Source organism: Microchirus variegatus (assembly GCF_963457635.1).
Source record: "Microchirus variegatus genome assembly, chromosome: 19".
Classification (NCBI taxonomy): Eukaryota; Metazoa; Chordata; class Actinopteri; order Pleuronectiformes; family Soleidae; genus Microchirus; species Microchirus variegatus.
The window spans coordinates 9,372,218-9,399,458 of record NC_139820.1 but is presented as its reverse complement, the minus strand read 5'-3'; the positions used below and the strand labels follow the sequence as shown (position 1 = coordinate 9,399,458).

General features: G+C 41.7%; 2 protein-coding genes across 2 annotated transcripts; one reads left to right on the top strand and one right to left on the bottom strand.

The window, feature by feature from the left end:
- Positions 1-3,046: 3,046 nt before the first annotated feature.
- Positions 3,047-7,631, bottom strand: tmed1b (transmembrane p24 trafficking protein 1b). Its single transcript, XM_083906482.1, has 5 exons — positions 7,376-7,631; positions 5,916-6,013; positions 5,633-5,822; positions 4,010-4,177; positions 3,047-3,920 (listed from the first exon to the last, which is right to left on the bottom strand). Exons 1-5 carry the CDS (start codon positions 7,571-7,573, stop codon positions 3,870-3,872), a joined length of 705 nt encoding a protein of 234 aa, XP_083762608.1. The 5' UTR covers positions 7,574-7,631; the 3' UTR covers positions 3,047-3,869.
- A 4,052-nt stretch (positions 7,632-11,683) lies between these two features.
- Positions 11,684-13,168, top strand: LOC310940705 (tumor necrosis factor ligand superfamily member 14-like; the record flags this gene model as incomplete). Its single annotated transcript, XM_083905696.1, has 6 exons — positions 11,684-11,881; positions 12,235-12,297; positions 12,370-12,403; positions 12,487-12,549; positions 12,647-12,884; positions 12,982-13,168. The coding sequence occupies 6 exons, from the start codon at positions 11,684-11,686 to the stop codon at positions 13,166-13,168; spliced, it is 783 nt and encodes a 260-aa protein (XP_083761822.1).
- Between the last annotated feature and the right edge of the window lie 14,073 nt (positions 13,169-27,241).

Sequence of the window (27,241 nt, the reverse complement as noted above, 5' to 3'; positions counted from 1 at the left end):
AAAAATTTGACCAAAAAGTCATAGTATAGTATGTCGTTGAAAATTTGACCAAAAAGTCATATTATAGCATGTCGTTGAAAATTTGACCAAAAAGTCATAGTATAGTATGTCGTTGAAAATTTGACCAAAAAGTCATAGTATAGTATGTTGTCCAAAATTTGACCAATAAGTCCTACTATATCATGTCGTCCAAAAATTTGACCAATAAGTCATAGTATGGTATGTCGTCCAAAAATTTGACCAAAAAGTCATAGTATAGCATGTCGTCCAAAAATTTGACCAAAAAGTCATAGTATAGCATGTCGTGCAAAATTGGACCAAAAAGTCATAGTATAGTATGTCGTTGAAAATTTGACCAATAAGTCATAGTATAGCATGTCGTCCAAAAATTTGACCAAAAAGTCATAGTATAGTATGTCGTTGAAAATTTGACCAAAAAGTCATATTATAGCATGTCGTGCAAAATTTGACCAAAAAGTCATAGTATAGTATGTCGTTGAAAATTTGACCAAAAAGTCATAGTATAGTATGTCGTCCAAAATTTGACCAAAAAGTCATAGTATAGCATGTCGTCCAAAATTTGACCAAAAAGTCAAAGTATAGTATGTCGTTGAAAATTTGACCAAAAAGTCATCCTATAGCATGTCGTCCAAAAATTTGACCAATAAGTCATAGTATAGTATGTCGTCCAAAAATTTGACCAAAAAGTCATAGTATAGCATGTCGTCCAAAAATTTGACCAAAAAGTCATAGTATAGCATGTCGTGCAAAATTGGACCAAAAAGTCATAGTATAGTATGTCGTTGAAAATTTGACCAATAAGTCATAGTATAGCATGTCGTCCAAAAATTTGACCAAAAAGTCATAGTATAGTATGTCGTTGAAAATTTGACCAAAAAGTCATATTATAGCATGTCGTGCAAAATTTGACCAAAAAGTCATAGTATAGTATGTCGTTGAAAATTTGACCAAAAAGTCATAGTATAGTATGTCGTCCAAAATTTGACCAAAAAGTCATAGTATAGCATGTCGTCCAAAATTTGACCAAAAAGTCAAAGTATAGTATGTCGTTGAAAATTTGACCAAAAAGTCATCCTATAGCATGTCGTCCAAAAATTTGACCAAAAAGTCATAGTATAGTATGTCGTCCAAAATTTGACCCATAAGTCATAGTATAGCATGTCGTGCAAAATTTGACCAAAAAGTTATAGTATAGTATGTCATCCAAAATTTGACCAATAAGTCCTACTATATCATGTCGTCCAAAAATTTGACCAAAAAGTCATAGTATAGTATGTCGTCCAAAAATTTGACCAAAAATGTCATAGTATAGTATGTTGTCCAAAATTTGACCAAAAAGTCATAGTATAGTATGTCGTCCAAAATTTGACCAATAAGTCATAGTATAGCATGTCGTGCAAAATTTGACCAAAAAGTCATAGTATAGTATGTCGTCCAAAAATTTGACCAAAAATGTCATAGTATAGTATGTCGTTGAAAATTTGACCAAAAAGTCATAGTATAGTATGTCATCCAAAATTTGACCAATAAGTCATAGTATAGCATGTCGTGCAAAATTTGACCAAAAAGTCATAGTATAGTATGTCATCCAAAATTTGACCAATAAGTCATACTATAGCATGTCGTGCAAAATTTCACCAAAAAGTCAAAGTATAGTATGTCGTTGAAAATTTGACCCATAAGTCATAGTATAGCATGTCGTGCAAAATTTGACCAAAAAGTCATAGTATAGCATGTCGTCCAAAATTTGACCAAAAAGTCAAAGTATAGTATGTCGTTGAAAATTTGACCAAAAAGTCATACTAAAGCATGTCGTGCAAAATTTGACCAAAAAGTCATAGTATAGTATGTCGTTGAAAATTTGACCAATAAGTCATAGTATAGTATGTTGTCCAAAATTTGACCAAAAAGTCATACTATAGCATGTCGTCCAAAATTTGACCAAAAAGTCATATTATAGCATGTCGTCCAAAATTTGACCAAAAAGTCATAGTATAGTATGTCGTTGAAAATTTGACCAATAAGTCATAGTATAGTATGTTGTCCAAAATTTGACCAAAAAGTCATAGTAAAGTATGTCGTCCAAAATTTGACCAAAGAGTCATAGTATAGTATGTCGTTGAAAATTTGACCAAAAAGTCATAGTATAGTATGTCGTTGAAAATTTGACCAAAAAGTCATAGTATAGCATGTCGTCCAAAATTTGACCAAAAAGTCATAGTATAGTATGTCGTCCAAAATTTGACCAAAAAGTCAAAGGTATAGTATGTCGTTGAAAATTTGACCAAAAAGTCATAGTATAGTATGTCGTTGAAAATTTGACCAAAAAGTCATAGTATAGTATGTCGTTGAAAATTTGACCAAAAAGTCATAGTATAGCATGTCGTTGAAAATTTGACCAAAAAGTCATAGTATAGCATGTCGTCCAAAATTTGACCAAAAAGTCATAGTATAGCATGTCGTGCAAAATTTGACCAAAAAGTCAAAGGTATAGTAAGTCATTGAAAATTTGACCAAAAAGTCATACTATAGCATGTCGTCCAAAAATTTGACCAAAAAGTCATAGTATAGTATGTCGTCCAAAATTTGACCAAAAATGTCATAGTATAGCATGTCATGCAAAATTGGACCAAAAAGTCATAGTATAGTATGTCGTCCAAAATCTGACCCAAAAAGTCATAGTATAGCATGTTGTCCAAAATTTGACCAAAAAGTCATAGTATAGTATGAAAAGAGGAAGAACAGAGAAGGTACATGGATGTTGTGAAGAAGGACAGTTGGTGTAACAGAACAAGACAAGACGGAAGTAGAGACGATGCGCTGTGGCGACCCCTGAAGTGAGATGATGCTACTGAAATCAGGCACCGTAACATGACCGCACTAATTTCTCCTGATTTACATGCACAATAGACTGCCACTGAAACCATTACAGCTTTTTTTTCAGCTCTCAGATTTAAGTCTAAAAAAAAAAACACACATTCTCATCAAGTGTCTACTGTGTAAAAATGTATTTATTAATCTCAATGACACCCATGAAAACCTGATTATAAAGACAACAAATCACTCTACGAGTACAAACCAAATTTCACATGTTGTTGACTTTGTAAACAAACGCAATAAAAGCAACTTTTCATTCTCCTCCAAAACACACAATTTCACAATTTCGACACTGATGCACACCTGAACCAACATATTCATATGGTGTTGGTGACTCCTATGGAGGAGTCACCAACACACTGGAAATATTGCCAGTTTCTTTTTGATCTTTTTGCCAACATTAACATCTTCTGGCACACGGAAACAAATGGGTTACATCCCTCAGAAAAGACAAATAAATGGGAATAATAATGACAACTAAGGACACATTCGGATCACTTGACAAACCACCAACATAATAGCTGCATTAAAAAATGTCAGGAAAAACAATACACCACTAACTATTGCACAACTAGGAGTTATTTAGATTACTTTTTGAGTGACGCTGTAGAACTGACCTTAAACCTATAACTAGGTTCATTTCACCTTTTGCCAAAAAAAACCCAGAAATCCTCAAACTGTATCAGAAACAAAGGCCAGCAGCAAAACAGCCTTTGTGGGTTTTTTAAAAAAGGATTTTCTCATTGGTTTGTGGTAAAAGGTCACATTAATGGCATTAAATAAAATGAAACGGCCAATTTGGAATTTCTCGTTCCCTTATCTGGTTACCCTTCAAAGACGGATCGCAAACAGTACATGTAAAATGTCAAAGGAGTGATGAAGTTGATCGCTACTATTCATGTTGACGAAAAAAATGTTTAAAAAAGTATACACATCGTGTCTTCCTTCCCAGCTCAGTTTTGACGTCTTCTCTATGTGTAGACCCTCCGCTTATCGTCGAACAGTTTCCGGACAGTGTAGACCTGGGAATGGTACACAGACGGAGAACATGTTGTGATTCATGTTGCTCATAAGTGTTGCTAAAGTGTGATTATCCCACTAGTATATTAACCTGAGTGAAGGCCACACACAGCATCACCAGCATGCTGGCACAGGACCAGAAAGAGACTTTCCAAAGGTTATCTTCCAGGAGGTTCCTGTCACGCGCCTCAAAAGCCCGCAACATCATCTGCATCTGCCAACTACGCTCTAAGCGTCTGTGCAGAGAGTCCATGGATTCCTGAAGGAGAAGTTAGACACACACTCTGTTAATGATCGCTAATAATGATGTTGATGGTGAAGAAAAATAATCAGGCCGTCAGCAAAACCCCATAAAACCGAAAAAACCACCAGTGCATGACTTGTTCAGTCCATGCTTTCCCACTTCCCCTGCCAGTTTAGCCCCTGCTGACGACATAAGAAAAATGGATAGGAGATGTGGTTTTGTGCTCTTTCGTTTGTTTATTTATACATAAATGAGCCTGTAAAAAAACAACCCAGCTATATAGTTATTATTAACTCCGGTGTTAGAAGAGCATACTTCCTGATGCGATTGTACACTGTGTTATCTTGTACTAACAGCAGCTGGATGAGTTACGAGAGATCACATCGCTATAAAGAAAGATTATGTCACACAGTGAAGCTGATGTATGGCTATGTAATATAGACAGTCTGAGTCACAGAGGAACGAGATATACTGTAGTTGAAGAGTAGCAGATTTAGACCGATTTAAAGGTTGCGTTGATCAATCAGGTCAATATTTTTAATAATTACACCCGTTCCATTTATTTAATATTTAACTTACATACATTTAAGATGTGTCACACAAAATGCAGTCCAGAAACAGATTAAAAGTGTTTTTTAACAAGCGTAGAGCTGGGAATAACGATTACTTTCGTGATTGATTAATCTGTCGATTATTTTCTCGATTAATCCTTTGGTCCATAAAATGTCGGAAAGCGTTAAAAAACGTTGATCAGTGTTTGTCAAACCTGGAAATTACGATGATTTCTTTGTTATTATTTGGTGTAAAAAGGTTTTTTGCAGCGCTAGGTTACGCTAGTAGGTTACGCTAGTAGGTTACGCTAGGTTACGCTAGGTTACGCTAGTAGGTTACGTTAGGTTACGCTAGTAGGTTACTAGTAGATTACGTTAGGTTACGCTAGTAGGTTACGTTAGGTTACGCTAGAAGGTTACATTAGGTTACGTCAGGTTACGTCAGGTTACGTCTACTGTTAAATCAATAGATCGTCATTCACGACCTCGAACATCAAGGGAATATTTCTATGTGTTGCTGATCCAAAAGAAGCTTGGACACGTGGATAGAAATGTAACTTGGACGTACGGCAAGTAGAGATAAATGTGCAAACCCCTTCACATGACTCTTTCTTGCCTTGGTGATTGAGGAATTAAAACAGTACCTACAAGTCAAGCCCGTAAGAACCTGTCTACAGCTAACAACTTTCGGTGGCTTTGGAAGTAAGTGTATGTTTGCTACTGCATTCTTTTTAAACTGTTGCTTTGTTTCCAAGTGCTACGCAAGCCAGGAAAACTGAAACTCTAAGCCGTCATGGTCTGTTCCTACATGACCCTGTTCTCTTGCTTGTAGATACAGTATCTTTTCCCCAGTGGCATTGACAGATCAACTGTCAACTCTTTTTTTAAGTAACGTGTAAACCACAAACATGCATCTCACCCGGATGTCGTCCATCTTATACTCGAGCAGGTTTCCATCGGGGTCCCCTACATCTGTCAAGTCATCCTCTCCAGCCACATCTCCTGCCTGACCCTCGATGACGATCTCGAAGAACACCATCTTCTCTGAGAAGCGACTGAAGCTGTTGTCGAAGCAGATTTGATAATCTCCCTGCTCTGTGGGCTCCACGCTGGAAATAACAGAGAGTAAGATCAAAGTCAAACAGACGGGTCCAACAACACGGCTGAACTATATAACGCGTGGAGTGTGAGGCTGCACTAACAGGTGGACTCCGTCGGATCGTCGAGAATCGGCGATGAGCTGGACGCCTCCTGGAGAGATGATGGTGAAGTCAACATCCATACCAGCACCTGCAATCACCTGGAAGGAAACACAAGCACATAATGTACACACAGAACAGCATTTTTTTTTATCCCACGTACACTACAGTTACTGTGTGTGGCGTGTGTGCGTTCACCAAGCCAAACGTTATCAATTGGTCTTAAAACCCTGCATGAGAGACCATTGTCTTTAAGACTCTCCCACTAAACAAACACACGTCAGATTAGTAAGAGTTTGCACTATGACATATGATCCTGTGCAAATAAATGGCTTAAGAGAGTGATAAGACCTTCATTAGTTTCTGCTCGGGTAAGTGTGGTTAAATGGATAAAGCTACTTTTAACCTGTCAAACTACCACAATTCAAATGCGATGAAGCAGAGACCAGGACTAAAGCTGAAAACCTTTAGTCACTCAACAGTGCGAGAGGTCCCTCTGTGACATTCTCAGCTGTCCTCCATCTATCAGGCCTTCGTGGTTTCACAAACAGATACAAGTCACTTTTGATGTGTTTACATCATGGTACGGTTTGGTTTGGATTGGAATGGTAAAGCCCTGCGTCGGCCTTGGCGCTGCGCAGCGTGGCGTCGTTGAACGCGACACAGCAGACAACAATGGAGGACATCTAGCAGCTCTTTTTTCCTGCTCGGTCTGTGGCTGTTTGTCTCTACAAGACGCCAAGCTTTGCATAGCTAGCTAGCTTCCATGGGATATTTACACCGATCACAAGGGAGTTTTTTTTTCTGTTGCCCAATCGGCTGACTGCCATGGGAGGAGCTCCCCCGATAGTATCGTACCATTTAACTCTGGTACCCAAAGAGAATTGTACAAAGGAATGGAACAGCTGGGGCCGGTTATTTTGGTACTATTATTACTCATGAAAGCAAAACAGTTTCACATATATACATATTAATATATATACATATATATATATATATATATATATATATATATATATACACATACATATACACATATATACCCACATATACTAATACACACATATACATACATTACATAGATTATAAAGTGGAGATTCTTTACATCCTTTTTGACATGCAAAGGCCACCATAGTTTCCTGAGTCCTCCATTTGCTGCACTCTGCAGCTTCACCCATATTAGTCACAGTTTAACACCCACACTGCACATTTAAGTAAACCAGTTTGACAAATTATCTTCTTATGATTGAACTCGTCACATGAACGAAAAAAAGAAAACCGGTCAAACGTATCAGCCAAACAATATCAAGCTGCCCTGATTTCTGCATCGGTCGTAGCATAACCAGTATCAGTCGTGGACCTCTTGTAGCAGTCGCGACACGGACGTGTGAGTCATCAGTGTCCCTCAATGTCGTGTACACACACTCCCTCTCTCTATCACACACACACACGCGTGTAGTTACCTGAAATTCGACCTCCATCGAACCATTATTTGTTGTTGTTTGGAAGAAACACTCCGATCTTCCGGCTGGTAGCATAAACGTGAACTCGCTGTCTTGACTCGGTCCGAAACAGCGCACGGAGCCTAAACACAGCCCGAAAACAACAGCGAGTACAAACGGCCGACCCCGGCTGCCCTCCTTCCTGCTGAGAAGCTCCATGGAGAAGATATTAATCCCAAACACGGCGCTACCTAACTTCAGCCATCTCCTTCGCGTCCCCACTTCCGCACAAGAACTTTGCGACGCCGTGATTGGACGGAGGACGCGGAACAAGGGGCAACTCTGCGGGCCAATCACAGGGCGAAGAGTAGCAAAGCCCGTCCAATCAGCGTGGAGCTGAGGTCTCCATCACCCTGATAGTAACACCACGGAATCTACTGTACTATAAAACCTGGATAGAACTGTTATAATAGAATATAATAGATAATAGATAGAACTTATAATGCATACATGAGTTATATACACATAATGTCACTGTAACTATATATACACATGTGCATTCATTTTATGATGTAAAAAACACCCTTAGCTCACCCACTCTTCCTCTTGTTGTTATCCAAGCTCGGCAGCTGAGACTCTACTGACTGCAATGATTGGTAGACGTCGGTAGGTGGCGCCACATGCCAAAACATGATTTCAAAACATAAACATGATTTGCAGTCTGCAAAATATATTTTTTAATGCAAATATTTTGTCTGTACTGTTGTTTATATTTACATATTAGGAGGATTTTATGGCCAGTTGATTTAGATTTATTACATAATGCACCTTTAAGTATACGTGTGATATCATGATGCAATATTGTGAACAGTTTTTTCCCCCACTTTTTCTTCTCTAGGCCGGCCCCCTCATGACCACAATAGATGCACATTGGCCCTCAGGTCATTTGAGTTTGAGACCCCTGGTCTAAAATGACCGTATCAGAATAATGTCCATATAAACAACTTTTTGGTATTGTATCAGATACAAAATAATGGTATTACATGGTCCCATCCCTAGTATACACAGTTCAAGTGTCCCTGACAGGGTGAGCAACGCCGCGACCTTGAAAGCCATTGCTGAATATGTCATTCCACGCTACTGCTTTTGCTGCAGAGAAATGACAAACGTGTCACGGGATAACAATCGGCCGACGAAATGCACTCACTGACGGTGTTTTTGCATTGTGAGTCAAACGGGAATTGACATCAACGTGGAAGATACAGCAAGAGGCAGTGAGGCCGAATGAGGAAGCCAAGTTTACAATTTTGCAATTAGTTTTTTTTGTGATTCATACCTGCGTGTGCGTAACAGTAACAGCAAAACTCTGGTTGACTTCCATCTGTCCTTCCTGTTGTTTTAATCCCCCACTGAATGCGATGTTCAAAGTGCATCTGTGCCTCTGTGTATGGTTTTGTGGTCCAGCTATTACTCACGCTGTGGGCAACCTGCATGTGTTTGCACAAATGCATGTCCGTGTGATGTGGCTTTAGATTATGGTAACGGCAAAACAGAGGGGATGAATAAAGTAGTAGTTTCAGTGTAGTGCCATGGATCTAATGTGTGTGCAAGTAAGTCAGTGCAGAGGCGATTCTAGAGTCTGTAGGGGCCCTAAGCAAAAATTCCCAGGGGGCCCTTCCTACCAGTGTTCATCACCATTATGTTATAAATAATCTGACACAAACGAAAAATGTATGAGTTCAAAATATTTTTTTTTCCCGAAATGAATGAAATAACATGGAAAAATCTTGTAATTAAAAAGTATGTGAAAATATAAATGTAAAGAACAATAAAATACTGTAAATAGCTTTTAATAAACTTAGTAATATATAAACTGAGTAAAAAAGATATACATTACACTGGACTCACATCCTGGATTGTGGATTATTTGACTGATCGACCCCAGTATGTGAGGACTCGGGATTGTGTGTCGGACATGGCTGTCTGTAGTACAGGGGCCCCACTGGGAACAGTTCTGGCTCTGTTCCTCTTCACCCTGTACACTGCAGACTTCTCCTACAGCTCCCCCTCCTGTCACCTGCAGAAGTTCTCTGACGACGCTGCCATTGTCGGCCTCATCACAGACGATGACGACAGAGAGTACAGAGAACTTGTTCAGGATTTTGTGGACTGGTCCCCCCCCCCCCCCCCACACACACACACACACACACACACTCTCCACTCTCCATGTGCAATATACTATTAATTTTTCAATGCTGTAATATACTGTATATATTTTTTCACAATGTAAATTTTTTTAAGTGCAATATATTGTCATTTTTCATACTTGTCATTTATACTGTAGTTTTCTCATCAGTGCAATATCCATATCCTTATTTAATATCCTTATTTAATAGCTCAGCCGTTTCCTTACACTGTAAATACCATGTGCATACTGTGTATATTCTGCAGACCGGTTGTAATGTACATTCTACATTCTATTTTTAAACCTATTTTTATAGTCAGTGTTAATATCTTTACATATTGTACTTTATATATTCGATTTCTTTTTGGTAATGCATGTTTATTATTTATTATCCTTATCTTTATTGTCTTGCTGCTGTAACACTGGAAATTTCCCCACTGCGGGACGAATAAAGGACTATCTTATCTTATCTTAAATAATCCTCTTCATTTGCAACTTGCAGAACGATAACTTCACACAGGTTAACGTGAGGTGGGGCCCCTTTAGGGAGGTTTCCTACTGAGATGTCATTGCAAATCGCCCATTGTTGCCAATAGGGGGCCCCCCCTCCGAGTGTCAGGGGGGCCCCGATCCGTTGCCTGCCTTGCCTGTTCACAAGCTGCGCCCCTGAGTCGGTGTACAGATGATGTGTCGACATATGGAGTCTGTCATTTCAAACTGACGCCTCCTCCTCCTCCTACAACAACCATGCAAGGGTGGAATTACAATGAGTTTGACCACGAGTTCAGTGAAGTGATGAAACGACAGCATGGATTTAAAAAAAAAAAAAAAGAAGAAGCATCTATTATCAGCACAAATTTGTCGTGAAGTGGAATTTCCTTATCGGAAAAGTCACATTGTTTGTGACGGAGTACCGAAAAACCATATGTAACAAAAATAAAAATAATTTTTTTAAAAAAGGGAAGATGAAAAGAATAGTCCAAGTGTGGCAACACTTGAACAAAGCAGTGACCGTAATCAAGGGAGAGGAGGGGGAAATAAAAAAAGAAGATGTGTTGCCGCATTCGCTGCCTTCTTCATTCACTGTTATCTGTGAGAGACGAGGCTTCAATCAGTGCAGGCCACTGTGGCCGATGTTAGATAACTGCCACCAAGTTCCTCTATATATAAATAAGTAATAATAATTAAAAAAAAACAAAAAAAAACATTTGCATAGATCTGCCATGAGATGTAAAAACCAGTGATCTATGTTAATGTTGTGGCTGTACAGAAATAACCGGTAACATCATCAGTTTTACAGACACCCAAATGGCAACGACATTTTCATTCATCTTTATTAGTTAAAGTTTAATCAGATTTGAGACGCCTTATGCAGAAATAACAAATTTTGAGTGTAATTGAGATCTATATCTTATGATATATATTATATTGTGTTATTACTCAGCCAGACAATCGGGAGTTTCTCAGAAAACACACAAAGTGTTCAGTCAAACATGACACAGTGAGAGAAAGGGAAGTGTCAGCTGAGGGACGATAACTATATTCAGTAGTTTTGGGGAGTGTCCCACACACACACACACACACACAACACACACACTGTTACTCACTCTAACACTGCCTCTTCCCCATGTCATCTTCATTTCCTGCTTACATGAGCGTGCTTAAAAAAGCAATATTAGTGACAGCTGACAGCAGGCGAGCACACACGAGAGGTGAGGGAGGACTGAATTTCCACTTGGTGCAGTCAGAGGATATTTGTTTCAGACGGTGAGGCATCCAGAAAAAAAAAACACAGTGTTGAAAGATTGCAAGAAACTGTGTTTTTTTTTAAACGCTTTTGTGTTTCAAAACAGCTTCAAAACTACCGCTCAGCTGCTGGGAGGCTGAGTGAGCTGCGGAGGAGCATCAGGTGCACATCTACAGCCAAGGTAATGTCCCTTAATGTATGTTTTTGTGCTGTCTGCAGTAGTTTCAGTGTGCAGAAATCACATGTTTCCCAGGTGCTGGTTGCATTACACGTTCCTATAGTGAGCAGAGGACAGAAAACTCCTTTTCCTCCCTTCATTTGTTCCTTCTTCTTTTGATTTACCTCATCCTGTTTCTGTCAATTCTTTGCTCCAAATCAGAGTTGTGATTTTGGTGACATGGCAGAGGGCGACGTGGGAGTCTGCCCCCAAGTGTTTGTGGTGGACAGTCACGCCAACTTTGTCTCCATGCCCAGGAAGAGGGACCCACTGTGGGGTAGAGTGGGCCAAAAGTTTCTCCTCCTGCTGGTGGCTGTGACCATGTTGGGACTTGTTGTACAGGGGGTTTTCATCTACGCACTGTACAAGAAAACAGAGGTGAGGCTCGATGTCTGCATGTGTGTCTGTTTGTGTAAAGGGAGCGAGAGAGCATTTTTGGAAATCCCTTTCTTCTAGAATTTCCCTATTTCTCTCTACTACGTCACATCCAGACTCAGCAGTGGACAGCTCTCTGTGTGCGAGTTCTCGTCTGCTCTCTAAGTTTCACGCTGATAAAAAAAAAAGAAAAGAAAAGAAAATGTTTTTAAGTTCTACTTCCCTTTGCTATCTCTCTAAAAAACCCACAATATGGCTTCACTTTTCGAACACAGTTTCATAATACTCTTTCATGCTATGGAGTTCTGATGTCCAAAACCAAAACGTTTATTATTCTCTCTATTTTCTCACTACAGCGCCTCAATGACTATCATCATTTCTACTTGAACTGGTCCAATCCTAGAACATCTGTCCAGCAGGTAAGTGAACTAGTGACTCACTGTCTGAGGTACAGTGTATGAGCTGTTGACACTTTTTTTTTAATGTTTCAGGGTGCCAACTTGATGAGTCAAGTGGGATCTAAAGGTAATTAATATCTCTATGTTATCACTATTTACTATGTTTTGGGTGTTTTTCCATATGTATTTTTCCTGCTGTTATCCCATCAGAGATCAATGAGCTTGCCATCGTGCGACCACAGATCCAAGAAAGGCCGTTTGCTCATCTCATGGGTCAGAGCTCACCTCACCTCTCCGGTCAAATTTTGTTAATCATCAAAACACGGTGATTGGTTCTAATTTTTTTTTCCTGTTCAATTTTAAATCTAAGGCTCCAATAAGCCTGCAGGGGGAAACAACGTGGTACAGTGGATACATGACATCGGTAATGCCGTGACCCGCGATATGGGCTACGACAAAGGTCAACTGTTGGTCGAGAAGGAAGGCTACTACTACCTGTACTCCAAAGTGCAAATGAACGTGGCAGAGGAGTGTTCCCTCATCCTGCACCGAGTCATGAAAAACACGAGCGCCTACGGTGAATCGCTAGAACTGATGAAATCGAAAAGGTCAGTCGCCGTCTTTTTCGCCGGTACTTTCATTCTTTGTTGTTGTTGTTGCACCAGAGTTTCACTCCAGACATTTCTGTCATGTTTCTCTCTAAAGCTTCCGCTGCCGGAACCCGAAACCAACGAGCAAGACGTCAGCCGGACAGAACATATGGGACAGCTTTCTCGCTGGGATTTTCCACCTGCAAAGCAGAGATGCAATATTTGTCACCTTGGAGAATATACAGGAAATGCGACCAGGACCTGAGAACAACTTCATGGGGGCCTTTATGATATATCCTTAGGATTTGTGTCTGCACAACTGTGTGATCAGACTCTATTGTACTGTATGTCTAGGTTTGTGTTCGTTTACACAAGATGCTATGATCATTTTCTTTTTATATATCTAATATATGTAATGTACAGCATACATGGTGTGACTCGTCTTTTAAAAAAAAAAAAGGTATCTGATATTCAGATTATATCCTACTTGATATCATGTAACAAACTTTGTTTTTTTCATGTTAATAAATTTACAGTTGATCAAACTAAACATGAGGTCGCATCAGTTCCTGATAAGATGTATTGGACCAGGGGTGTCAAAGTCAAACGACCTGGGGTCCAATGAGCATCTAGTGTGCTCAAGAGGGGGCCGGCAGTCACAACATCTAGCTAAAGCTAATGCTAATCGAAAACGAAAACATTTGTGTTGTGCCTAATGAGGTTGCACAGTGTTAGCCCTACGCTAATGCTAATCGTAGCCTCGCCAGCTTACCTTTGGAAACAGGTTTGCCTAGTTAGCCGCAAAGTAGTAGCACGCTAATGCGTTTCAGTATAACACAATGTTCTGCGGTGAACCGTGTGAAAAAGTCTCACCCACACCGTGAGGACAGCCTCTTCACTCCCACCTCCCCGCTCCAAACAGCGCAGCTGCTGCTGATGAGCCTAAAAGCCTGCCTGGTGTAGCGTGATAAATCAGCGAAAATTAAAATTCCTCCAAAAAATGTGAAAATCAAGGATGCACACCATCGGGCCATGCTCAACCCATATCCATGTACTTATGACCTTTAAGGACCTTTTCTGGCATAAATACTGAGCTTGTCAGGGCCAGTTGTCCTCATGGAGACCAAAACCTGGTCCCAATCAATAGCTTCGGATAATTTTTATTTCGTTTTGTAAATTCTTAGTTTTACTTGATTTTTTAGTTATTTTTTTTGTATTTGCCAGGTGCAAGATTCAAAAAAGGTCATAATAAGTATTGACTCACTCACTCGCCTATCACTTTATCCTTCACAGTAAGGGTCCCAGTGTGCCAATCTCAGGTCGCTAATCCATCACACGACCACATATAGAGACAAACAACCATTCACTCTCACACCTACGGTCAAATTAGAGTGTCCAATTTACCTAATCCCCAAATCTGCATGCTTTTGGACTGTGGGAGGAAGCTGGAGAACCCAGAGAACACCCACGCACAAGCGGGGAGAACCTGCAAACCATGCAGAAAGGCACTTCAAGGTTCTCAAACCCGGGTCTTCTTGCTGCAAAGGCAAGAGCGCTAACCACTACACCAACCATGTGGCCAACGTAACATTCACTTAGACGAACCAACAACAAATACAACCTTTCAAAACATGCTTATGCATGCACAAAAACGCTACAGTTTTAGTCAGCTTCCGAAACACACAATTCAGATTCAGTTAGGTATCGTGTTTTTATTTTCATTTCAGGTCACAAACATGTCCTTTCAATTTCAGTTTCCGCTATTTCGTTCGTTTTCGGTAACTATAACAACCCTCCATTCCTTTTGAGGAACTGGTTAAAGTTTAGGGCGAAGATTTGAATTGTGCATTAACTAGTTATTGGTTAAGGTTAGGGATAGCGTTTTGTTCCAGGCTGTACAAATGAATGGAAGGGTTAGGGTCAATGCTGAAGTCCTTAACGTGTGTGTGTGATAGTAATCGCTGTAGTAGTCGGCTGCGAGGACGTGAAACATCTTTGTGAGGCCTTTTACAAAGAGTTTTTTTGAGGGTTAAGACTTGATTTTAGGTGGATTAGATTAAGAGTTCGGGTTAGAGAGAGGGGGAGGATGTGGTTGAGTAAGGATGCACTCAGGAGAGGATGAAGAGTGCTGAGGTTGGTATCGGTGACTCAGCTCTTTTCTCAGTTCACAGGGGAAAGTTGCACAGACGCTGCAGCAGCAGCAGCAGCAGTCTAATGGAAAAACCCAGACATGTCCAACAAGTTAAGACAGTCCAAAGTACAACAAATTCCAAAAAAAAAAAAACTGCACGGGAAACGGCACGGACAGGTAGACAGACGGCTAACTTAGTATCAGCCCTGAGAACGTTTTTCAGTTAGTGGAAAGATAACCGCCGTCAGATTTGGGTCATTTCCTGCGCTGAGAGGCAGATAAACATCTGCGCATCTGGGTGAAACAAACACACAAACAAGACAGACCAACTTTTTTTTTTTTTTTTTTCTGCAGCTCAAGCAAGAAAGTAACAGAACGCGTGTTCATTTCCTGGAAGCATTCACTTTGCAGTGTTTTACAGGTACTTCAGCGTAAAAGGTATGGTATAATAGAGGAGAGGCTCATTTGCATATGGAACGCACAATCGAATCTGAATTATGGAGTCGTTTTTCAACTCTCAGATACATGCGCAAGGATACAAGTGCACGAAATGTGTAGCAAGAAAATTATGTAAATACTAGTAAGTTGTGTTATGTTATCAATGCTTAAATTAGTTGCAGTTAAGGCCTTTATTTGCATTTTTAGGGGCTTAGCTTGTTTACACACAGCTGATAATCTCATTTTCCCTGCAACAGCTAAGAGACGTATATATATGTGTGTGTGTGTGAGAAACAATGAATTAAAGGATTTAAATGATTTACTGTATCACTATGACTGTGCCCTTTCACGTTTGCCGTTTAAATTTCGATGATATATATTTTAAAAAATGCAAATATTGCTGTTTTAAGTAGATAATACAAACACACCTCCTAACATTAATCTACAGGGTTGAAGATTATATTAGAATAGATTGGATTAAATTAGATTTGGTAGCAAAAAAGTTCTTTAATGTTATCATTTTGCATATAACTGGTCTTTATATAGTTGTTAGGACACTCACTGGAAATAAATAGCTAACCCCAGCACTTAATATAACCAAGAAACCAACTATCGTCATCAAACATTTAAGTTGTGGCAAATGACACCGAATCATTTACAGAGTCAAATAATTTCATGTGTCTTTGTCATTTTCCTGTGTTCGTGTTTTGTTCTAAACCACATTCATGGTAAATAAACAGGAAGTGATGTACGTGCAGTTCCCGGTACAGGCCCGCGTAACAGCAGGGAACTTTCCTTCACCTATAAAAGCCTATTAAACCATATTATTCCATTTCGTACATTGCCACGCTCACTTTCACACCTACCAACCACTCTCTCCACTCCCCAAAAAGACCTCGGTGCCCAGCGCATTCCATAAATATGTCCACGTTTAATATGGATCAGGGTCAAAGTACATTCAACAGTGTGTAGTTTGTCCACAGGACAAATGAACAGATACAAGCAGTTTTTGATCACAATCGTCCTTTTGGCATTTTCTTCATTTCGTGTCGATCGTCGATCTTAATGAGGTCCCTGAGGCACTTGTCGGAGTTTGGTAACAGAAATGATCACACGTGGTTTCTGTGAGCTTCCTAGACTTTCAAATAAATAAACCAAGAGCTGCGATGTCTCTTTACCTGATGCAGGCTGCGTAAAAACAACGTATTGCACTTCAGCACTAATGTAGTGGCATGTCCGTCTCCATGAAAATACGTAATGTGTAGCAAACACAAATAGCAACTATATTACAATATAAATAAAAGCACATAAATATTACTGAATAAATATAACACATATATATCATAAAGCGAGTTGTGTCTGTGACAGGCATATCTCGCCAACCGTTAGTCAGATCGACCTAAGATGTTGCATATGGGTTGAGCATGGCCCGATGGTGTGCGTCCTTGATTTTCAAATTTTTTGGAGGAATTTTAATTTTCGCGGATTTATCACGCTACATCAGGCAGGCAGCGGCTCATCAGCAGAAGCTGCGCTGTTTGGAGCGGGGGTGTCCTCACGGTGTGGGTGAGACATTTTCACACGGTTCACCGCAGAACATGGTGTTATACTGAAAGTCGGTGTCAATTCCCCAATACGCTAAGCACATATTTATTTTGCATTAGCATGCTACTTCTTTGCAGCAAACTTGGCGGACCTGTTTCCAAAGGTAAGCTAGCGAGGCTACGATTAGCATTAGCGTAGGTCTAACACTGTGCAACCTCATTAGGCACAACTCAAATGTTTTCGTTTTTCGATTAGCATTAGCATTGGCACCGATGGTGCGCATCCTTGATTTTCACGTTTTTCGGAGGAGTTTTCATTTTCGACGATTTATCACGCTACACCAGGCAGGGGGCGCCGTCAGGATTAATATGCATTTGTTGCACAGACATCGTGTACGAGCTCATAACTTGAAGGACTGATGAGTATTTTATCATGACAAAACATAGCTCTACCGTGAGCGAGTGGCCACAATGGACGCGGTTCTACAGGTTGCTATGTTTGTTAGCGTATCGACGCGTGTCATAGCCTCGCCCGACAGATTTCATTCTCCCAAATAGCTCGACAGTTGAAGATTTTTGAATTCATGCCCGCTTAGCATGCTAAGACCACTACAACGTCGAAAGCTAAATCGCTTCTTAGCTTAACTCCATAAAACACGTACTTTTCATAAAGGTACGCACACCATCCAGTACATACACACTTCCTGCGGGCCACTGCACTAGTTTACATAGAGTGAGTGTCTCGTCCTTTGTCCTCAAATTGTCTTACACCTTTAAGTTTGTGTCTGCCCTGTTTTCACCCACATGAAATTGTTTTTCTAGGCGTTTTTTCGACACATCAGTCGCGCTAAAATGTCCATATTAGCTCACAAGGAACATCCCGAATCCTGAGCCGGTTGACTCCAGTCTCCAGTACCTCACTCCCTCTCCCTCTCCGTGGACCGTCATCTGCATGAGCAGTTTCTTTCCATTCATGTGGCTCACTGCCCAGCACTTGTTGCTCACAGGCGTCGAGTCAGTCGTCGCCGGGAGCCTGACCTTACAGGTGAGCATATCGCCCACGCTGACGCTCAAGACGGCCGCGCTGCAATTGAAGGTGCAGGTTACGTTGAGTTCCATGTACATGAAGTAGGTCCCTGGCTGCTGCGGCTTCAGCGACTGCTGGTCCCGGTCAAACAGGAAGTTGGTTCCAACGGACACAGCGGCGCCATAGTGGACCTGACGCCACTCCATGGTGGAGGTCTTTAGTCCGACTGCAGGGGGAGACAAACGCAGACACAGTTTTAGATGCAGCTTCCACAAACGGCTACAGTTTGAAAGTTTGATTTACTTCTTTCAACTCAAAACAATGCTGCTTCAAGGGATTGTGCAATATGCCTTTTTGTGCGACGTACATGCAGATTATATGCATTTTATTTTTTCTCTCCATGTAAATTGGTGTTGTTTAGTATCATGAGTATCATGTTTGGGCACAGATAAGATCTATAACCTGCAGTGACTTTATATTTAGATAAAGGTTCTCGGACGACTTGTTCTATTGTTACATACTTTTTTTTCTTATGACTTCACCCGTACAGGTTGAGTTAAAGTGTCCGTTTGTCACTGGACTCTTTTTTTTAATTTATATTTATAAGATAAGATATTCCTTTATTTGTGGAAATGTACACTGTTACAGCAGGACAGTAAACAAAATAAATAATAGGTTAAATAAACCTAAATAAATAACATTCGAAATATATAAAGATATTAACACTAAGACTATAAAACATGAGTTATAGAATGTATAGACAGTATGGATTTGACATTTACAGTATAAATAAACAAAGGTTGAGCATGATTTACCTGATATGGCTTCCAGGAAGGCGAATTTCTCCATCTATTGAAATAATAATAATAATAATAAAAATCAGATTATCAAATGGGTCAAACCAGAAATAGACAAAAGAAAAGATAACTAAATGTATGCAAATGACTGTAGTGATGTGTTTACCTTGTAGTCTCCTTGGAGGTGAAGTGCTTGTCCTGTTGATGGCTCAGCTGTGGGGCTTAATAATTCAAAAGGCTTGAGTTTGGAGCGCATTTCCAGCGCAAACATCACTCCACCGGCGGCCAAGGCCGTCACCGCCACAAAGAGAAAAACGATGGACACAACGAGGAAAACGTCCACGCAGCTTCCGCGTCGACCGTGTCTCTTCTGGAGAGACTCAACGTCCATCTCACGGTTCTGGTCTCTCATCCACGCGCAGTAAAGTGACTGGCAAAAGTTTTTTAAAAAAAGGCTCGAGTATCGGACACGCAAAGTTGCACAGTTCCTGTCGCTCGATGGTGTTTAGGTCCACAGGTTAAGTCCTCGGGGTGTCACGCACGGAGCTCTGGGTGTGGAGGCGACTGTCGGGACAGCGCGCATCATATTGACTTTTTATAGCCGGAGACTGTGCGCTTTAGTCTGCGCGAGGTTTCACATGGGGAGGAAAAACGCGGAAGTCATGGGTTTCCCTCTCGCCTCCTCACACGCGCCGCATCTGCTTATAGGAGGCGTGAAGAAGAAGAAGAAGAAGAAAAAAGACGCGCTGACTTTCCGCAGCTTTCTCTGCTGTTGCGCAAGGGGTGAGCCAATGGCAACGTGTGCGGTGGGAAACGAAAGGGAAAGAAAGGCTGGCGACTTGGATACTGCACCGATTCCGATACTGAGGAACACACTGAAACTCAGGGGGGCCCTGGTACGACAGAGAGAGCTGAGACGCGCTGTCACACAAACCAAGATCAAGAGGAAAAGAATTGGGCTTGTAACCAGACCCAGAAGAGGTCACGGGGTCACGGGGGGGGGGGGTGCCCCTGTTCTATGGGGCGCCGCACACGCGATAATAAACAGCAACTTTTTTGCCACATTTAGCAAAAAACATATATAAAATACAGGTGATTTTTTTTTTAATGTTAGTTTTGACCAGATTTACAGCAATATTTGTGAACTTTGTGATATTTAATTCTCTTGTGAAAATTTAATTTCAATGTCAATCATCGATGTCAATCAATGTTAATAAAAAATCTAAATCTAAATGTTAAATATTAAATCTAATTGTTAAATATTAAATATCTATCTTATCTTAAAATCTACATTTAATTCTAAATATTGAATCTAAATGCTGAATATAAATATAAATGTTAAATCTAAATGTTAAATCTTAAATATAAATGTCATATCTAAATGCTTAATATAAATCTAAATGTTAAATATTAAATGTACACCTTAAATATAAATGTTAAATCTAAATGCTGAATATAAATATAAATGTTAAATATAAATGTTAAATATAAATATAAATATAAATATTAAATCTCAATGCTAAATATACATTTAAATATAAATGTTAAATCTTAAGGCAAGACGTTTTTTGCTAAGTGTGGCAAAAAGTTTATTTTAGCATGCGCAGCTTTATAACCTGCGCCCCATACTGAGCAAGAATGGGTTCAATCAGAACCAATCAACCAAAACAATCAGGAGCAGAAGTTATTATTATGTGTTCATTTTTCGCATCATAAATAAGTTTATATTGTGAACTATAAATCATTCCATATCAAAAATAAAGTCTGAAACTCTGAAATGATGTGACGTGTGATCATTATTATTATTATTATGTTAATATATTTTTCTGAAAAAGTTGTATGATAACACATTAGGCAACACATATTACATACGTAGCATTCTTGCCCTTTATTAGTAAATATTAAGCACATATTAACACCTTATGTAGGAAAAAAATCCTAATTAACATCATAACAGAGGTAGAATAAGGCGTTAATACTTGCTTAATGATTACTAATAAAGGGCTAGTATGCTACTTATATATGTTAGTAAGCTCTACCAGTTGTATTATTATTATTTTTCACTTGTCAGGCCCCCTACTAACCAAACTGGACACTCAGTGTTGTTTGTCTCTCCGGCCCTATATGACCCCGCCTATTGGCCCAAGTGCCAGCTGAGATTGGCACAGCCCCCCCTGGGACCCTCATGTGGAGGATAAAGCGGTAGAAGATGGTTTTAGTAAGATCTTCTCTAAAATTTGACAAACATGGAGCATCTTTCTCTGTCAATTGCAATTCACTTCTGCATTTAGGTTTCCCACACAACCTTACGACATATGTCACGGCGACGCTTCACTAATTTAAATATCACATCAAGGAATGGCAACTGCGAAATGTTGGGAAAATGCGGGGACTGTTTTGTGTGTGTGTGTGTGTGGGTGACAGACGGATGGGGAAGTCAGCACGAAACAGAGAAAATGAGACGCGTATCGTAACAAGTCTGACAGTTTGAAGAAGGTCATGTGTTCCTGTTGGACTGACTGAGGGGAAACGTAGCGCAAACGCCGTTTTTTTTTTTTTTTTCTCCGTTCCCTTGTGAAACTGACCACACAAAACAAGCCATACGTTTTCCATGAGCCACAAACACACACACACATACATTTAAATTCCACAAATATAATGTCAGGACATGGTGGGAGCGTGAGGTGTGTGTGTGTGTCTTATCTTAATCAGAGGCGCAGTTTGTGAACAGGCAGGGTAGGCAACTGCTTGGGGCCCCGAGCCGATAGGGGGCCCCCGACACTCGGAGCATGAGGGCTCACATTCATTTCTAAAAAAATAAATACATTTTGAATTCATACATTTTTCGTTGGTGTCAGATTATTTATAATATCATGGTGACGAACACTGGTTGGAAGGGGCCCCTGGGAATTTTTGCTTAGGGCCCCTACAGACTCTAGAATCGCCTCTGATCTTAATCCCCTTAATTGGACTGCAAAGCGTGCCCCACATAAAGTAAATCAAACTTGTAAATAAATTCTATAATGTTTAATTAAAATGTTGGATTTGCGCATCTCTAATTATGTCCAACACAACTGAAAAATGATTTACTACTTTAATGACAATTTGTCATTAAAAGTTTAAGAATGCACGCACGAACGCGCGCACACGGATTTTCTGTGGTCAGGATTTAAGCGCCGGCCTTTTTATGACAAAACAAATCATCATGCGCTGGACTTTCTGACAGGGAAGTGGATGACTCTATTTTTACTTCACATGACGAAACGTCCTCCCTCTCTCTCTCTCTCACACACACACACACACACACGCTAAATGTTCCTACATCCTGAAAATTCTAACCAGCAGCCTCCTCACTGGTGGTGTGTTGACTGCCCCCTACAGCAGCAGAGAACTCATTTATTGCAACAAAAAAAACTCTGCTGCACATGCAATTTTGCTCTCTCTCAAAAAAAAAAAAGGTATGCGGTCACAGACTTCCCCGTTCTCTTTTTGAGAGCTGCATTACAAAACTTGTTCTATTTCACGCTCTCATTGTGAACTGAAAACATCACAAACAACAAATTACCTCCGCTGGGAAAAATTAAAAAAAAACGTGTGACCAGAATTTTCCCAAAACGTTTACCCTCAAGTCCAGCGATCGACAACCAATCACAAGGTAACACTATTCTCCCTCCATTGCTCTATCACACTGGTCTTGTACCCTCAAATAATCATGATATAATATGAATGTAATCGCTAAATTTTAAAGGTGCATTATGTAATAAATCTAAAGCAACTGACCATAAAATCCTCTTAATATGTCACAGAGACTCAGGAATAATGTTCATATAACAAACTGAACTCACCAACAACAACAGTACAGACAAAATATTTGCATTAAAAAAAAAATCTTTTGCAGACTGCAAATCATGTTTTGGCATGTGGCGCCACCTACCGCCGTCTACCAATCATTGCAGTCAGTAGAGTCTCAGCTGCCGATCAACCACGGGTTGCCAGTTACGTCAGAAAACGAAACCCAAATCACCTCGGTATTTTGAATTTGGAAATTTGTTTTTGGCCACATTCTTACATATGGCACCTTTAATGCTGCTTCTAGTTAATTAATAGCTGCCAAACAGATAACACTTGCGAAATTAAGAAAAACAATTAAGAGACAATAAAGGTTTACTAAAGGAGAAGAAAGGTTGGCGCGTTGACAGATTTTTATTTTAAGACAGTTTTCAGATAAGATAAGAGAGTCCTTTATTCGCCCCGCAGTGTGGAAATTTACAATGATCTTGTTGATTCATATTTATAGCCTCCAGGCAAGACGAGTGAGATCATCTATTTTTTCTTTTTTTCTCTTTTTTTATCTCTTAGCAAGATCATGGCGCAAATGTGTGTTTCCCGAAAAATGTCTGGAGCTCATCATAAATCATTCAAAGGTACACTCTTAGAAATAAGGGTTCCGAAAGGGTTTTTCTACAAGGCTGAGGTTCTACCTGGAACCATTTGCTTCTTAAAAACCCTTTCCCGAAGAAACATTACATTTGGCAGTGTTTAACCCTATAACGCCAAACGTATCATATGTGATACATGAGTTTTTGAGCCCTCCACATGAGCAATGTGAAAATTTTTTTCCCTGAAAAAAATGATGCTTAGGCCACTTGTGTACTGTGAGAAATGCAGAGATGTCTGAACAACTGTTTTCAAGCCACAGCAGTTCAATCACTCTGCCAAAACAGCCCTGTTCAGAAAGCTCTGTTTTGAGTGCCTGTCTCTTTAAAAGCAAATGAGACACAGGAAATTACGTCAGCGTCACTGAGGCTCCGGCAGCTAACAGCAGTTAGCATTTGGAAAAGCCATCGTTTGCAGACTCTAGCCGGCACATTGCCGTCATATATAACATGTATCCACTGGACACGTAAATCCTCTTAGGCTGGAAGTTTGTGTAGAACTCTGTGCTGCACTGTGCAGCCAAGAATAGAACGCTTCACGGACTTCCACTCTTTCGGATACTATTGCCTTGAATGTCTCATTGTGGCGTAGCAATGAGTGCGGAAGTCAACATTGTGTGTTTTATCTCCTGTACTTAGACTGAGGCGGACCACAAAAACATGACTGAGTCATCTTTATTCACACTTTGCCTACTCATAGGGCCTCCAGAGTCCCAAATATAAGTATTACAATTATTAAAAAGTTGATTTTGTATAATATGTGTCCTTTAAAGTACACAAACAGGATATTGAATGACTTTTTCAAACTAAAATATGTGAGTGAGGAAGTTCTACTTACAAACATTAGCTCAGGGCCGACCCAAGACTTTATGGGGCCTTAAGCTGAATTTGTCCACAACACAGTTCAAGCATGACGAGGCCTGGCTCGGCTCGGCTCGGCTCACAGCTCCTCGGTTTCTTGAGACAATGCCGAACAGGAACAATGAGATGTTATCAGTTAGGCATCCTCTCTCATTCCGCCAGTGAAACCTAGAGTTGAGGTATATGACTCTTTACCTTAGAGGAAAGGTGACAGATCAAGATGTCCGACGCCTATGAGAGGATTCTTCGATTTTTTCCCCTCAGCAGATCTGCAATGATTCAAGAAAGTAGAGAATATATCTATAAAATCTATATTATATCTATAATGAGATTGTATCCAGGAATGTGTAGAACATGCAGAAAGGCTCTCGTTCCGACCGGGTAATCGATGAGTTGGTTTGAAGCTTTTTTTCATGATTAAAACAAGATTTCTGATAGTTTCAGCTTCTTAAATAGCTTTGCCCCACATACCAAAGAAATCATTAAAATGTAACCATTTTGGTTTGTGGACAAAACAAGACATCCATCACTGTTTTTTAATGTTTTATGACACTTTATGGACCAAATTAAAAAATCGAGAAAAAATAAAAGCTCCAAAATTAAAGGCGCCATATGTAAGAATGTGGCCAAAAACGGTTACTACATCCAAATTCAAAATACCGAGGTCTTTTAGGTTTTCGTTTTTCTGACGTAACTGGCAACCCGTGGTTGCTCGGCAGCTGAGACTCTACTGACGTCTAGGTGGCGCCACATGCCAAAACATGATTTCAAAACATAAACATGATTTGCAGTATGCAAAATATTGTTTTAATGCAAATATTTTGTCTGTACTGTTGTTGTTGGTGAGTTCAGTTTGTTATATGAACATTATTCCTGAGTCTCTGTGACATATTAGGAGGATTTTATGGCCAGTTGCTTTAGATTTATTATATAATGCACCTTTAATAGTAGTAATAATTATGTTGGGGAAATTTTGATTTTTTTTTTTTTTAAATTTGACGTCAAGTGGAATTTTTTTGTCTTTCTTATTGCCAATAACTTTTTATCGAGAAGTGAATCATGGAAATGTGGCACAAAAGGTATTGATGCCGGTTAGTCAAATTGTCGTCATCACACACACACACACACACACACACACACACACACACAGAAAGAGTTTAGCAACATGTTTGTGCTCTCTCTCTCTCTCTCCATCCTGAGGCATATATCTTCAAGGTGACTGCGTCCCACGGCGAGTCAGGACGAGTCTGTGACTTCTGTGACGCAGGAGAAACCACCTCCCCCCCCCCCCCCCCCGCTGCGATACCCCCGCTGCACCCGGGGGCGGGCTTGTGCGTCCTCTGTCCCTTGGGGGACGTGGGGGGGGCGTACGGGTGACCGGCTTGCTATGGGGGTCCTCGGAGGCGGAGGCGGCGTGGGGCGTGGGCCTGGACTGGGCTGTCCCTGGGCGATGGGTGGGGTCAGGGGACTGGGGGGCGCAGTCGTGGTCGGCATCGTGGTGGTCTGGGTTGGGGCTCCGCCTCATCTGGGGGGGCTGTGCCCATCGGTAGCCTACCCCCTGGTCGGGTGGGGGGTGGATCTGCCCCTCCGCTCTGGTGATGCTCGTGGGGCGCTGTGGTATGTCCCTGACCTGGACGGACCCCCTCCTAGGGCGGGGACGTGGGCGGGGTCGGGGCACATGGCTCTGCCAGTCGGGAAGCTGGCATCCAGCGGGAGGGTTGCTCTTGCCCACCTCAATATCCCTCCAGGATGCATACACCTCCCCACATACATTTAGGGCACTGGGGGGAGGAATGGTGGGACAGAGGGGAGTTGGAACCACCACATGGTGGGATCACTCTCCACGACCCGCCGCTCTCCCCCCTAATTTTATCGCACCATAGACAACAGGGTCTGGTGGGGGAGGGAGCACGTTGATGTCCACTGTCAGCCAGCAGTGGGGCGTCCGTGCCATGCCTTCCCCCTCCATTTTAATTTCACACTAGTTTACAACATACCTCATATTCCATACCCCATATCACACACACATGCACACACACACTCACCACCAAGTCATCCCTGGAGGACGGGGGCTGGGGATTGGGCATGAGTACTCTCCCGGTTACCCGACCCCTGCTCACTCCTCGATCTGGTTGGGGGTTGGCTGTTTGGGTGGGGGACGGCTGCGGCGGCTTGGGGGTGTCGCTGGATGTTGGGGGGCCGGGTCGCCTACGCTCGGCTGGGGGGGACTGGGGGGCATTGCTGCTGTCCATCACGGCGCACCTTCCGGGGGGTGCAGTGGTGGGCGGGCAACTCCCGGAAGGTGCGGTGGTGGGCGGCTGACTGCTTACCCGGCGGGAGCTGGCGATGGGCAGCGGCACTCTTGGATGTTTGGTGGGGACCCTGGCTGGGGCGCCGCGGGGTCGGTCATGGTGGCTCCTCGGACCTCTGCCCCTGCCTATGCTTGGGAGCTCTGCCCTGGACTGGCTTGGGGGCCTTCCCGTCTTCCGTCTTTGGGGATCCCCTGGCTTGGGGTCCTGTGTGAGCCTCTACCTGCCCCTCCTGGGGATGGGGGACGTGCGGTCGGTCTCTGGTATGTGGTGGGGGTGGTTGTGGTTGTTTCCCGGTGGGCGGCCTGGGGGGGCTCTGCCCCCGTCGGTGGTGGGCCGGCCCCGCCCCGGGACACTAGTGGGCTCTGGGTGCGGGAGGCCTGGACCTCCTCGATCTACCTGGGTGTGGGGTGGCTGGGCCTCTGTCCGTAGCTTTGCCGCCGTCTGCCCACGGGGGCTGACCCTGCGTGGGGGGACTTCCGCCCCGCACCCCTCCGGCTGGTCTCCTGTGGGGTGGATGCGCCGCCATTCTGGGGGGCGGTGGCAGCGGGCTCCTCCTGCCCTGCGAGGCCGCTGGAGGTCCCGGGCATCGGGGTCCTTACTGGCTCGCTGCTGGGGGTTGGTCGGACAATGGCTCGGTCCCCCACTCAGATTCCAACCACATCTAATGACAACACCTGCACATTTACACACTTGCGCGCTTATGCTTTCTCACACACACACACGCATCCCACCACACTATAAGATGAAACTGAACTGATATAGCTGTTGCAAACCTGGATAACCTCTCTTCATATGGTCGTTAACGAGTACTAGAAACCATACCTGTTAT

Coding starts and splice junctions, on each gene's coding strand:
- tmed1b (XM_083906482.1), bottom strand. CDS start 7,573: ATGGAGCTTCTCAGCAGGAAGGAGGGCAGCCGGGGTCGGCCGTTTGTA. Junction 6,014..7,375: donor CGATGGAGGTCGAATTTCAG/GTAACTACACGC, acceptor GTTTCCTTCCAG/GTGATTGCAGGTGCTGGTAT. Junction 4,178..5,632: donor ATAAGATGGACGACATCCGG/GTGAGATGCATG, acceptor CTTCTCCTTCAG/GAATCCATGGACTCTCTGCA.